The sequence below is a fragment of the Uloborus diversus genome, unplaced genomic scaffold (assembly GCF_026930045.1).
Source record: "Uloborus diversus isolate 005 unplaced genomic scaffold, Udiv.v.3.1 scaffold_989, whole genome shotgun sequence".
Classification (NCBI taxonomy): domain Eukaryota; kingdom Metazoa; phylum Arthropoda; class Arachnida; order Araneae; family Uloboridae; genus Uloborus; species Uloborus diversus.
Window position 1 is genome coordinate 19,553 of NW_026559219.1, and position 15,448 is coordinate 35,000.

General features: G+C 37.3%; 1 protein-coding gene across 1 annotated transcript; it reads left to right on the forward strand.

The window, feature by feature from the left end:
* Positions 1–695: 695 nt before the first annotated feature.
* Positions 696–6,281, forward strand: LOC129234084 (uncharacterized). The gene has a single exon (XM_054867975.1). It carries the CDS (start codon positions 696–698, stop codon positions 6,279–6,281), a length of 5,586 nt encoding a protein of 1,861 aa, XP_054723950.1.
* Positions 6,282–15,448: the final 9,167 nt, after the last annotated feature.

Consider the following 15,448-nt stretch of genomic DNA (forward strand, 5'->3'; position numbering starts at 1 on the left):
TTACATGTTTCGCGCAAATCAATTATTATAATTGGTATTCTGTTGAAAAAGCTGCTATCAAGTTGAGGTAATGGAAGATCTTGGGAACTTGTGTTGAAAATGAAAGTTCAATATATATCTAAATGATGATTAATTGGAAAATAATAGCTGTTTTTTTCGCTACGGGATTTGGAAATGGAAACTTTGAACAGAGGAAAGAGATTTAAAGGTTGCAGACCTTGACGAATATATCAATTTTTTTTATAGACCTCGACAAATGTATCATTTCGCGACCTCGAGAAAATGTTAAAAAATATCGATAAACACTCGTGGACGGGAGATTCGCACTATGCATTACAAATCTTAGCTGGTCGCATTTCCAATATTGCCTTTGAAATTATCACTAAATTAATTGTAATTTGAAAATTATATTTATAAAAATAAATACTCAAATTTTTATCTTTGAATTCGATCCGATATGAAGTTTCAATTCAATGCTGTGAAAGCACATTTAAAAAAAAAAAAAAAAAAAAAAAAAAAAAAAAAAAAAAATATATATATATATATATATATATATATATATATATATATATATATTTTTTTTTTTTTTTTTTTTTTTTTTTTTTTTTTTGAGCAATTTGAATTGCTTATTGTCCTCACTTAACCGCTGTTGGCGTCCTATCATTTTTCAGAATAAAGACAGTAACCGTTTTGTCATGCCGCGACGAAAACTGACCGAGGAAGAGCGTTTAGCTGCGAAAAAACGACACTTGGAAAAGTGTAAGCTGCGTAATAAATCTGATAAATATCGTGAAAAAGATGCTGAAAGACAGCGTAAAAAGCGATCAGACCCTAAATCTCGTGAACGCCAAAATCAATTGCGTCGTGATCGCCGTGAAAGGAAGCGCAAATCAGAAGATGTTGGTGGGGACCAGCCATCAACATCTTCTTCGGAAAATAAAAAGCCTCGTAAAGACCTTTCACTTATCCCGCATTGCTCGAATGTGCTGGAGTTGATGGAAATTTCGGACTTTGATGAATCTTCGAACGAAAATCATTCTCCCCTTGATTCTTCGTCGAACGCTCAACCGGACCTCGATTTAAACGATTACCAGAACCACACTGAATGGATGAAAAAACAGACTAAATTTTTCGAATCGGTATCGGATGGACCCGTTCATCGCTGTTACTGTTGTGATCGGTTATGGTTCATGGATTCATTGAGAAAGTTGGCAAAAACCGATTTGATCTTCAAATCATTTACGAATGATCAGATGAAGTTCATTTTCTATGTTGACCGTGGAAACGACGGATACTTTTGTTACACGTGCGTTGCGTCCTTTAAACTTCGAAAGATGCCAGCGTTGTCTGCCAACTACGGATTTTACTATCCCAAGTTACCCAATTGTCTCAGGTATCTGAACGACGTAGAAGAAACCCTCGTGGCTAAACGAATCCCGTACTACCAGATTCGCGTACTGGGTAGAGACGGACAGCTGGGTGTTGTCGGATCCATCGTGAATGTTCCCATTAAATGGCAGAAAACCATTACTCAGTTGCCTCGACTTCCCACTGAAAGTAACATTTGCTTCGTCCGCGTGAAAAAACACATGAAACTCAAATCATCCTACTTGGAAGCAAACATCGACAAGGATCGTGTCATCAGAGCCGCGAAATATTTGGTACAGAAACCTCTGTACGCTAGTGAATCCATCACATTCAATGAGAGTTGGCTCGAGTCCCTTGAAGGAACAGACTTTCCTTCGGCAGATCTTTCCAAAACCAAAGAAATTGAACCTGATCCAGAAGAGGATGCCGAGCATCTAGATCCAGTGGATGCGATTGAAGAGGATAACTTAGAAGATGACAGCGATACCGATACGGAAGATGACGCGAAACCACCCGATGCAGATCAGCCTCAAAGCGAAGAGGAGACTGATTTCGAAGATGAAGAGGATGGCTTGAATCCTGACCCTGCCGAGACAGTCATCGATGGCGGATTTTATAAGTTCGATGGTTTGGCCATAGCTCCTGGTCAAGACCAACGACCCATTTCTTTGGTCTTCGACGAAGTGGGAGAAGAGTTGTCTTTTCCGCGAATCTATTGCGGAGAGATGAGAAAATTTTCTCGACCCAAGCAGCCTTCGTTCGCTGAAATTTCGAGATCAGAAGTCCGTCGTTTTGATCGGCGTGGAGCCACACCAAAGAAAGTTCTCTACAATCATCAGAAACTCCTTCACGAAAAATTACTGAGTTCCATTTCCATTTGCTTGCGCACGAATGCGTTGCAGAAAGATGGACCAATCACAGCCAGTAGCATGCAGGATCCCGAATTCGTTCGTTCGCTCATGTACAAAAACCTGGCTTACACGTTCACGAAGAACATAAAATCCAGTCCAGCTCATTGGAAAAACGAACGCGCTCGAGTCTTTGCGATGATGCGTCAGTACGGCTTGCCGACCATCTTCTTGACACTTTCTGCGGCGGAAAACCGATGGTACGATTTGATCAAACATTTAAAGAAAATTCACTGCAACCACGATCTCACGTTGGAAGAATTCAATGAAATGCGCGTGAAAGACAAAAACGACTTGATCAAAAAGGATCCCGCGATTTGCGCGTTGTACTTCGATTACAAAGTCAAACAACTCTGGAAGACGTTTTCGTGTAAGCAAGGCCCATTTGGAACCCTGAAGGTGACGCATTTCTTCAAGCGAACGGAATTTCAGCAGCGTGGGAGTCCTCATTTTCATGTCTTGATTTGGCTGGGGAACGCTCCTCAATACAAAGAAGACGACGTGGAGGAGATCGAAAGTTTCGTTGATACGATCATGACGTGTTCGAAAAAATCAGCGTTCGCGAGGAATCAGACGCATCATCATACGTACACGTGCAAGAAGAAAAACCAGAAGAGCGCCAAGAACGACGAGGACGATTTCTGCAGGTTCAATATTCCGTTCTTCCCGATGGATCGAACTCGATTGCTGGAACCTTTGGAGAAAGAGAACCCGAATTACAGCAAAGAAAACCATTCGAAGATTCGATCGTACTTGGAGAAACTCTACCATAAAACGCCGTCCATGTCGTTCCAAAAGTTTCTGAAAAAATTGGACCTCTCCCGCAAAGATTACATTTTCGCGGTGCGTTCGGGGATCAATCGCCCGACGATCATGCTGAAAAGAAACGTGGACGAAATTTTGATCAATAACTACAACCCCAAGATCATGGACTTGATGCAGTCCAACATGGACATTCAATTCATTCTAAACGGGTACGCGGTCGGAGCATACTTGGTAGATTACGTGAACAAAGCCAATCGCGGTTTGTCGAAGAGCTTGAGATTATGCATCGAACAGACGAAGGAAGGCAATTCCTCCCTGCGTAACAAGTTAAAGACAGTGACAAACACTTTCATTAACACGGTCGAAATCACTGCACAAGAAGCGGCATGGTCTCTCCTCGAACTCCCGATGAGCGAAATGTCAGAAGCGGACATTTTCATTGCGACGTTTCCCCCCACTCAACGATCGCGTGTCGTTAAATCGCAGGAACATCTTCGTTCCATGGATTTGTCGTCGGAAGATGTGTTCGAGAAGAATATTTTAGACCGCTACGCGAACCGACCGCAGTGTTTGGAAGATCTATGCCTCGCGGATTTCGCAGCGTGGTACGAAAACGCGAGAACGGGAAAAGCGGACCTTAAGTTCCTGGATGGAAGTGGTTACGTAAGACGACGCAGGAAAGCAAAAATCATTCGGTACAGGAATTACAGCAAATCGGTCGACGAGACGGAATACTACCGCGAGCAACTCATGCTCTTTACGAATTGGAGAGACGAACAGTCAGAAATCTTGGATCAGAACTACAAGGCCGTTTACGAAAACCGTGAGGAATTCATTAAAAACAATCGCCAGAAGTACGTCTTCAAAGAGGGCTTGGAAGATGAATTGATGGAAGTTTACAAATCATGCGAAGACGATTCGGAAAACGGTTCCAAGGAAAAGGATGAAGAACTCTGCCCCGAAGTCCGTTTAATGGACGACGAGGATGAGCCAGACATTGAGCGTGACATGGAGGCCGCGCGTGGAAAAGATTACGCCATCTTCAAATCCAACCTGAAATGTTCGGAAGAGGAGTACCAGACCATGATCCGCCAGTGCAACAAGAAACAGTTCCATATACTGAAAGAAATTAGTCACCATTTGCGATACGAGAAGGAACCGTTGGATATGTTCATCCAAGGAGCTGCTGGCACGGGAAAATCATTCCTGATAAACGTGTTGACGGAGACGATGATTCGAATATTCGAAGACGTTGACGAAGACCCGTCGTTACCCACGGTCTTGAAAACGGCTCCGACGGGGAAAGCGGCTTCGAACATCGGTGGCGTGACGTTACACTCGGCATTTAATCTACCATTCGGAGGGAAACTGGAAGAGTTGAGTGACTCGAAAAGGAACGAATACCGAACCAAGTACCGAAACATGAAATGCCTGATCATCGATGAAATTTCCATGGTTAGTTACGGCATGTACAACTGTGTGGACCAACGGTTGAGAGTCATCGCGGACCAAAATATTCCTTTCGGTGGCATTCATCTCTTGAAATTCGGAGATCTACGACAATTAGCTCCTGTACACGGAAGCGCCATTTATCTGATGCCACGCACATCGAACGTGATAGATCACTTGGGGGACAATCTCTGGATGAGAACGAAATACTACGTCTTGGATGAGATCATGAGACAAAAAGACGACAAAGTCTACGCAGAGCTGCTGAATCATTTAGCGTCCGGATACTTGTCGGAAGACGAAATAAAATTTCTCAAGTCGAGGGAAACGCCGTTCGAAGAAGTCCCTCAAACGGCAGTCTTACTCTTTCACTCAAACAAGAGCGTGGATGCAGCCAACGCTCAGAAATTAAAGAACACCTTCGAGTTTTCCATGGAGTGTGCGGCCGTGGATGTCGTGACGGGATGCGGTTCGCGTGAAGCAAAACTGAAGACCTTGGAGAAAGCGAAGAGGAAGAAACGTACCGAAACGTCCAACCTAGAAAAGATGCTGCAGTTGAAAGTGGGCATTCATTACATGCTGACATACAACTTGGATACCTCGGACGGTTTAGTGAACGGAGCTATCGGAGTTTTGCGGTTCATCGAAACGTGTCGCGCCAAAAAGTACGGACCGAACGGAGAATCGGACGAAAGGGCAGTAAAACGAATTTGGCTGGAATTCGAGGAGAATGAGAAAATCGGAAAGTTTCGAAGAGAGTACTACATGAAACACATGATCGAACGAAGAATCAACCCGAAGTGGACTCCGATCGAGCGCGTGACCAAATCCATTCATAGGAAAGGGCCGTTATCGGTCACGAGAAACCAATTGCCGGTCATTGTCTCTGAAGCCATGACGATCCATAAATCTCAGGGTGCCACTTTCTCAGAAGTTTGCGTCGGAATGAAAGAAACCATGCCGAGAGCATTGCAATACGTAGCCCTTTCTCGCGTCACGAAAGCGTCTGGACTCTACATTGTCGGCAAGTACAACCCGCCGATCCCGCCCTCGAAAAACGACCATGTGTTTCTGGAACTGAAACGTTTGCAGAGCCAAATCCTGGAGCCAAAGTTCCAATTCTTACACGAAAGGGGAGACGCGTATCAGTACCAAGTCATGTATCACAACGTAAGATCCCTTCCCAAGTATCAGGACGTCATCCGTTCCGATTACTGCTTCATGAGCAGTGATCTGCTGCTTTTCGTAGAAACACGAACGATCGTGAGCGATCATTACGAGTTTCCCAATTTCTTTCTGGCAGCGCATGTGCCCAACCAGTTAGAAGTTCGGAAACCGACGGGAATTTGCGTGTACGTGAATCAACGCTTACGATCACAAGTGCGAGCTCCATTCGTCATCGCAGACTACCAACTCGGCATACATGTTGCCGGAATCACGTTGAGCAACGATTGGTGTATCGCCGCGATTTACGCAAAACCGAAAGCCAAAGCCAAGAACGTCCTCAAAGCCCTCAAGAGTTTCGTGGCGACGTATGATGACAAAAAGATCGTTCTTCTAGGAGACTTCAACATCGAAATGGATCCCGTGCGAGGGAGAGAACGCGGAAAATACTTTCGTGAGCTCATGGAAAGACGCTGCAAGTTGCAGTTACGCACAAATCCAAAAGAAGCGACGACGAGAAAAAACACCACGATCGACGCAATCTTCTCAAGTCCCGACATTGAGATGAGATGTGGTGTGTACGACAGCTCTTACAGTGATCATGTGCCATTGTACGCTAACTTTTAGAATAAAAATGGTTTGCCTACCTGCCATTGCATGTTCATTTAAAAAAAAAAAAAAAAAAAAAAAAAAAAAAAAAAAAAAAAAAAAAAAAAAGGCAATTCAAATTGCGAAAAAACTCTTTTGAATGCCACCTTGCCAGCATTCAAATGAAAAGGGCCCGAAGGGCCCATCGCCCATCGCCTAAGTTTTTTTTTTTTTTTTTTTTTTTTTTTTTTTTTTTTTTGAAAGATATTTTTGTGAAAGATATTTGGACGACGAGGAAAATAATTAATGAAATATATCTTTCAAAATTTAAATATAACAAAGCATACTTGTGATGTATTTTTATGCTTGGATATTTTTATTACTAGTCTATATAGTATTGATTTTTTGGACTTTTATTCAAAATAGAATAATGAATTATCACGAATTCGACCGTTTAGACATTACGATTCCGAATGAACCGCAAATCGAAGATCGAAATGTTGATTATTCTCAATGCATGGACGATAATGATTGTCGTTCCGATCAAGTTTGTTTGGGTCAAAAGTGTATTAAAAAAGCATCTGATTTTTTCGAATGTAATCCTTTTACCGGCGATTGGATCGTCGAATCCAGAAACAATTCGGAACCGATAGCGATGTGTATCTGTAAATACCCGAACATTGTCACGCAGAAAATTTTCGGCGGTAATTGCGATGTGTCGATCGGTTGTGGTCCCAATGGCCATTTGGAATCTTTACGCGTAGATCCATTCAAAGAAGGAAAGTGTATTTGCGATCCTCCTTACGTCGAAAAAATGAGCCTGTCAAAAGGTTCCAAATGCGTTAAACAATCCCCGGAAGAATTTCATACGGGTCCGTGTAACGAAAATGAAATAGATAGACAAACGGCGACGACAATCTTTGATCCGAAATATTTAGACAAATATCCGAATCGCGTTTGTTTTCCCAAAGTATGTTCCTTTGACGCGTTAAATCCGAAATTATACTTAAAACATACCCAATTTGGAGAAAATGGGTGTTTATGCGATCCGTTTCATGGAAATATCGGCGTCGTTTTGAACGAGCCCTATTTATTACCAGTTTATAATAAGGGAGGTTATAATGCTTGTGCTAATATTTTTACAGAAGAAACCACTCACGAAATACCCGTCGACGCATTTACGTACTATTACATGTTCGACAAACGACCCATTTCTTATTTGATTTTTAAAAACATTTACACGGGAATGTTAAAAGTAGAATTGCGTTCCCGTGTCGGATCCAACGCAGAATTGTGGATATACGAAACGTGGCCTCACGATTTCATGACTCACGTTTTAAAAACGGAAAACATACACACATATAATCGACTTTGCGAAGGCGATGACGAGAAGAGCATTTATTACAGGAATCGTCTTCCCCACGGCGCGTGTATGGAACCCAGCATTGCGCAAAAGCAAAATATGTTATGTCGAGATATTTATGATACGTTTTACGATCCGAACGAACCCAATTCTGTAATCGCCATGTATAATATTTTGTATAATCGTTTAGTTTGTCGTATAGACGATCGAGATCAAAACGTTCCCGAAATATATCGAAACGAATTAGTTCTCAATCCTCATCTCATCCGTTCTTATTTGCTGGAAGAAAAGATGATTCGGTCAAATGGATTATATTTACGTCGGAAACAAAAAGAATGGTATTTGACGCTAGCACAATTACTGTACGAAGATATAAGCACACTCGTCGTGGAAAGTAAAGTTCCCAAACTAGATAAGGTAGCAGAACTTCAAAAATCGAGTAGTACATTCCTATAAACAGCTACTTTGGACCCCATAATTTAATTTCATTTTATTTTTTTTAAAAAAAAACAAAAAAGAAAGAAAGCGAGAATGAAACGAGAAATTGAAGAGGAAGAGATTGACATTGATGAAAATCCAACTAAACGTAGAAAAGAATCGGATGTACAGGTTTTAACGGAATTAAAAGATTCTTATAACGAAATGGGAAATTCAATCAATAAGCAATTGGAAGCCGCTAAACAAAACTATCTCTCATCTTATTTGAAAAGAGTGATTGTAAAATTACCATTGAGTAAAGAAATAATCCAGATGACCGACAGTATTGCGGAAAATTCGAACGCTTTTTTAAATATGGTTAGTTTAGCCGAAATTTGCGTCAATACCGACCTTCAAATTAAAAGACAAAAAGCGATAAGTTCAGTTTTTGATACATTAAACGGGATGGTAGGAAAATTTTTCCACGAAAAATTTATAGTACCGTATTTGAATAAACATTTAACGGAAGTGCAATTGCAAAACGCTTATCAAAAGTATCAAAATACTTTGATCGACGAAAACGAAGCGACGGTAGATTCGAATGAATTGCATTGCATCACGTATTTAGTTCAGACGGAATTGGAAAAAAAGGAGCCTTTAAAAGTACCCAACCCGTTATTTCAACGATTAACAAAACAATTGAACGCTACTAGTCAATATGTTACGACGATCATAGCAGAATTAGCAACACCTAAAACACCATGGACTTTCCACAATGGACGAGAAACCATACGATAAATTAAAATAGTTTTCGATATTCTTTTTGTAATTAAAAAATTTCAATTCATCTATTTAAAAAAAAAACCAAAAATAAAGGAGATGTATCCGAGGAAAGAAATTTTGATTGATAACATTAATACGGGTGATTATTTCTTTGTTATTAGCGAGAAGGATGGCGAAGAAGAAAGGTTTCGCCTTTGCTTGGGTGATGGGAAATTTCATTTTAAATCATCACCGAAAACGTTTCGGTATTTTCACGTGATTCAATTTTTAAAAGAAATTGGCCTAAAGTATACCGACGGCATTTGGGAGAAAGGCGATAACTACAGCTTCTGTGCAGATGCTTTCCACGCCGCATTGAATAAGTGGTTTACTAATCAATTTGCTGAAATATCGTTTAACAGTGCGAAAATGTTATCGGAAATGAGACCTAATGGGAGGTTTTGTTTTGCTTCGTACGATAGGGATGATTACAGAGATTTTATTGGTTCTCAAGAATATGATGTTGATGCGACTCCGCAAGAATCACCTTCCGAATATGAAAAGGAAAACGTTAATCAATCTCTCGAGAATTCAGTAAACAAAGTCGAAACTCCTTCGACATCTACTAAATCAGATGTCAAAGTGATTCTTACAAAACAGGATGACAATGTTTCCGATATGATTGCTGAAAACGAACGAGAAATCACCGACGCAGTATAAATCGAAATAGTTAAGATGGTACAGAAAACAGAATCCATTCGATAAAACGTTTATTTAAAAAAAAAAAAAAAAAAAAAAAAAAAAAAAATATTTTTTTTTTTTTTTTTTTTTTTTTTTTTTTTTTTTTTTAAATAAACGTTTTATCGAATGGATTCTGTTTTCTTATGTTTTTTCATCAGCGCGTTTAATTTTGTAACTGCAATATCTTTGATGCAATTTTCATTTACCATAAAATGTTTATAATAATCTGACATGCGTGAATATTCTTCATCAGTTAGCGAAAATTGCATGCATTCTTCATCGACCACTTTTTGCATTTCTTCTGAATCGGTATAATTTCGAAACATTTTTAAAAGAGTCGCATATACTTTTGTTTTGTCGTCTGTTAACTCGTACAAGTAACGTGTACATTTTACGTGTTTGACTGGACAAGCATTGTACGCTATATTTTTATACATGCTAAATTTTAAATTTGGAGTATAATTTTTCATCGAAGAAGGTTCTAGTCCACTAAAACCATCTACTCCTAAAATTCTATATAATTGAGTCACGTTTGGAGCCTTGTCTACGATATTTTTTAAATCCGTCTCTGATAAATCTTCAAACTGTTTAAGCTTATCGTAATTTTCATCCTTGATGTTATGACGTTCAAATAATTTTCTTAACGAAAAGGCAGTTTCTGGATGAATATTATAATATTCTTTTTTGACCATATCTTTTAATTCAAAAATTTCACAAATTTTAGCGAGAACCCGTTTTTGAATCCGTTTCTTAGTTGGTAATGGTGACGTCTCAAAGTTTTCCGTTTGATAATCCATGAGAGTTTTTAGCGCGGTTTCATAAATATATTTTTCTTCCTTATTCATCTTTATTCTTGATATTTAACCTGCAACTTTGTTTTCATTAGATGTACTCTCGGCCGATGCATATTGTACTCTTTCTTCTTCTTCGTCTTTTATGTCATCATCTTCAGACGAGCTCGTATCCTCATAGTCTAATTCTGGATAATTATCCTCTAATTCCATGGTAGATTCATTATTATTTTCAGATGTATCGGCTGATTTATTGACTTTAAATTTGTTTATTATAGCAGAAGTGAATTTAGAGAACATTCCACGTTCTATCTCATCTGCTGGTTTTATCGTTTCGTTTTCGAATGGTTCATCGTTAACGCTAGTTTTAAATAAAGTGTTATTCCCTGGATTATTTGGAGGATTCAGCGATGTGCTCGATGATGGATCGTTTATCATCACTTTTTGCGATGACCGAGTCATATAAGGTTGACCTTTTGCTTTACGTTTTAAAGACTTTTTTGTAACTGTTTTTAATACACGTCGCAATGAATAAGGTTCTATTTCAAATTGTGTTGTATTCGGTTGAACTTGAGGATAATCTCGAAATCCTTTTCCCGGATTAAACATAGCGGCAAGTTTTTTTTCTGCAATGTGCTTCTCCAATCCATTTACGTGGAAAAACGTTTGCGTTTTCAGATTTACGAGCGATACTTTGTCATCGTCCTTTCTTTGGAAGAGAGCATAGTTGAATAATCTTTGAGAATTTCGTATGTTGTTTAAAACTCTAAAATAATACTCGGCTTCAATCATACTTTATCAATCATACTTTATCAATCATACTTTATCAGTCATACTTTATCAATCATACTTTATCAGTCATACTTTATCAATCATACTTTATCAGTCATACTTTATCAATCATACTTTATCAATCATACTTTATCAATCATACTTTATCAATCTTTTTTTTTTTTTTTTTTTTTTTTTTTTTTTTTTTTTTTTTTTTCTAATCGTTTATTCTATGAATTTAAAAAATTAAAGATATGTCATCATTTTTCGATATTCTCGAAAGCGCGTTTATTAAAGACGATAAACAATTGAGAGACGATTCAAAAATAGCACACGTGCAGGATAAACATTGGAGTAGAGCTTTTTTACTAGCTACCGGATTACCCGCTATTATAATCACGTTTCTTTCTGGTATGTTTTCTAAATACGTCGTTTATTTTTTAATCGTCATCATCATTTATTTTGCTACGCTGACATTTTTGACGGAAAAACATTACAAATTAATCGAATCGTTTTTTAAAAGTATTTATTCGTTTTTCCAGAAAAAACATGTATGAATACGAATTCAGATTAACCGTTGGGAACAATCGACACGTTGTGAATACTCTTTTTAAACATTTTCCTCGCAAAAAATATTTTGTTATTTATGTCAAACCTTATTTTAGATTCCGAAATAATCGTTTTGAATTTAAAAAGAGAATGAATCAAGTAGCCATTTTTTACGCCGGCGTGTGGTTTAAATATGTCGAATCGAAAGAAGTTGCGTTTCAAAACTGGTCTCGTAAAACACTCGTGAAATTTTTCGATGAAGTGGGCATGAAGCAAAATTCATTTACTATCGAAGATCGAGAGGAAATTCAGCTTTCCGATGGTGCAAAAATTTATACTTTTCTTAATAAGAATACGAATGAATCGGGTATCGTGTTTGAATTCGAAACGCATTTTCAAAAGGAAAAAAAACCACATTTAAATTGCGATCCTTCGGTTTTAGATAAATACAAACCCTTTTTTGAACTGTTAATTAAACAATGCAGTTTGAGACCTTATTCGTTACAAACCTGTTATAGAAAACCGGTTTATCCGACCGCAAAAAATACGATTAAAAGAAACAAACATTGTTTAGTAGCGCATAAGTATAACGGTGTTTTCGGTATCTTGTATAGTTATTCGGATCGTGTAGTTCAAGTATGGGAAGGAAATGAAAATTTCATTCATCGGAATATTACTTTGGGTGATGGAATCGTCTATGCTGCAGAAAAAATGAATGAAAACATGATTATTATTTTAGACGTTTATCAAGTACGTGGTTGTCCCACTAGCTTTAGAGAAAGTATTTTACTCGATTATTTACCTAGTTTAACACTCCCATTACCGTATAAAATTCAAATTTATAAACGTACAACGAAAGAACTACCGATGGTAGACGTGAAGCTAACTGACGGATTTATATTTCATGACATGGAAACCGATTCAATTTATAAAATTAAAGAAAGGCATACGATTGATTTGGTTTATAGTAAAAATTATTTTCATTTTCCGAACGGAGAAAAAATTCGTTTCACTTTGCGACGCTTAGAAGAAGGAGCTGTTTACGAATGTGTTTTGACAAACACTGGAAAAATCAAACCTATTAAAAGACGAATGGATCGATTTTATGGAAATACGTTGGAGCAATTAAAAAGGGTATTGGTAGCGAGCAACAACCGCCATTTGAAACAAATACTTCACGTTTAAAAAAAAAAAAAAAAAAAAAAAATATATATATATATATATATATATATATATTTTTTTTTTTTTTTTTTTTTTTTTTTTTTTTAAGGTAATTTAATTCCTTGTTCCTCTCGTGTCTGCTACAAATTTGTTTGTAATGTTAAAAAAATACAATTTGCAAAAATTCCTTTTCACACTGCGAAACGAGCAAGCATTTTATAATAAACGGATCATTGCGTATCTTTTCGCTTCATATTGTAAAATTCACTATAAACCAATAGAGTTTTACATTTTTCCATTTCCCATATCGCAAGAAAAAAGAGGATCTTTTACTAAAGCAGTATATCAAGTCTACTTGTTTAAACCCTTTTTTAAATATTATGATTACCATATACGATCCTTTAGACAGAAGTATCGTAAATACTTATATAAGTGGCGGTTTGCTGAAAAAAACAACCGATCCTTTAGGTTGTGCTATTTTCGAAAAAAAAAAATGTGCTTGCGACGCGACAAATTCTCTGGCAATAGTAAATGACACGACCATCAGCGTCAAATCAAAACAATCCGATTTCGGATGTTCTTCTTACGGTATCGATCCGGATGCCAACAATAGCGAAATTTTTACAGTCATTCTTTGGATTACGCGGATGAAAACTAATGTACTCGTGGCACGTGTTAAAAATAAAATATTTACACGCGAAATGATTCCCTCAGAAAATATTTTGTTCAAACAATTGCGAGTGAAAGAATGCGGTTGTCGAGAATTTAGTTTAACAGGTACTCCCGTTTTATTTATGAAACCGTTTGTCGCTTCTAAGGAAAAGAAAGGTCCCATTTTTAGAAACGCTTTAAAATGAATCATATCGTTCACGCTACGTTATATGCTACTAATTTGACGAATTTGATGTTACTCGAAAAATATAATCGAATGTATCCGGAAATTTTTGAAAATATTCATCTAGATATCCAAATTCCGACAGAAAATGATTATTATGTCCCTCCAGCATTGAAACATACCGCTTTGGTCATCAGGCGTTTAGAATTTGACGAAAAGGGGTGTCAGAGTGTGGGTTGCTTCAATTATAAACAAAACATGGAGCCCTGCGAAATGGACGATACTTTACAATGGATCAGAATCGGTTCGGGATTTCAATTAGCGTGTCAACCCGCGTGCCGATTACTATCGCCGGAATATAAATTTGATACATATTTTTCACGAGACGATCAAAAATGCTATATGAGCAACATTATAAAAAAAATGTTTATACTTTTACCAGAAGGACATAATAGGCATCAAAATTTAACGATCGAAAATGATCAATTGCGATTGAACGAAGAATATTGTAATGCTTTCGGTCTCGTTTTCAAAAACGACGATTGTGAAACTACCGATGCGCAAAAAGTCGGAGAATTTTTCGTCGGAGCTACCGTATATCGTAAAATAGACGAGAGTTTGAGACCTCTCGTCGCGACAAAACCGATACCTCCGCTTCCTCTTCATTTGTCGGAATTGATGCAACGACCTGTCTTAAAAAAACGAAAAAAGCGAAACGCCAATAATAATTATCGTCCAAATTACAGTAAAGTACACGCAATAGCAACAGAAGTCGGAAATTTGATGGGAGAAATAGGTTTCGATGTTTCCGTAGACGTGATAGCAGGTATTTTAAAGAAAAAGGTTCCGGATGTTTTGATGAGGCAATCGTTATCGATTCCGGTAAAATCGACTCTGATGCAAATTGTCTTAAAATCCAATTTACAAGCATTAGCGACTGCTTCAAAATTAGCGGGAACTGCTATGAACGTTGCGTCTTGGGTCCTTTTTTTCTACTCAATCTCTACATTAGTCGTCGATTTGGTTGATCCGGAAAAATATGATACAGTTTTTAATAAATACTACTTGAAAACGCTGAACGAACGATTAGACATGAGTTATTTTCAATCTTTTAAAAATTTTAAAATCCCGGTCACACCAAATTTTATTTGGGAACATTTCGATGTGGATCAAACTGAAAGTTATACATTTTTCCTCGAAAAAATACAAGAATATTTGCGAGAGTTGAACCCCGATCAAAATTTGCCCGAAATATCTTTAAAAAAATTTTTTAATACAGAGAATGAAAATGATGCGGGAAAAACAAAAAACCTATCCTTTTACGTTACATTATCCACTACATTTGGTATTTTATTTCTCATAACACTACTACCTCGATTTGCAGAATATTTCATTTTAATATTAGTTATGATATACATTTTTAGTGCTTCATTTACAAACTTTACACATAAACATATTTAAAAAAAAAAAAAAAAAAATATATATATATATATATATATATATATATTTTTTTTTTTTTTTTTTTTTTAAATGTTTCTTACGCTTGTAAAATTATCCAGGTGGTGCTATACAGTTAAAATTGCAATTTATATATCTTAATTCAATATAGCAATTACTGTCGTTACACAATATCCAAAATCTTCGGTTACATCGATTACAAATTGTTTGAAGACACATTTTCAACAATCGTTAAAATCTTCACTATTTTCTTTATTACTCTCATCATTTTCGTTCATTTTAATAAATTGATGTTTTTTAGAACCGCAGTCAACGCACGTTGCATTTGCCATAGGACGATTGTTTTTCGACCATGTCT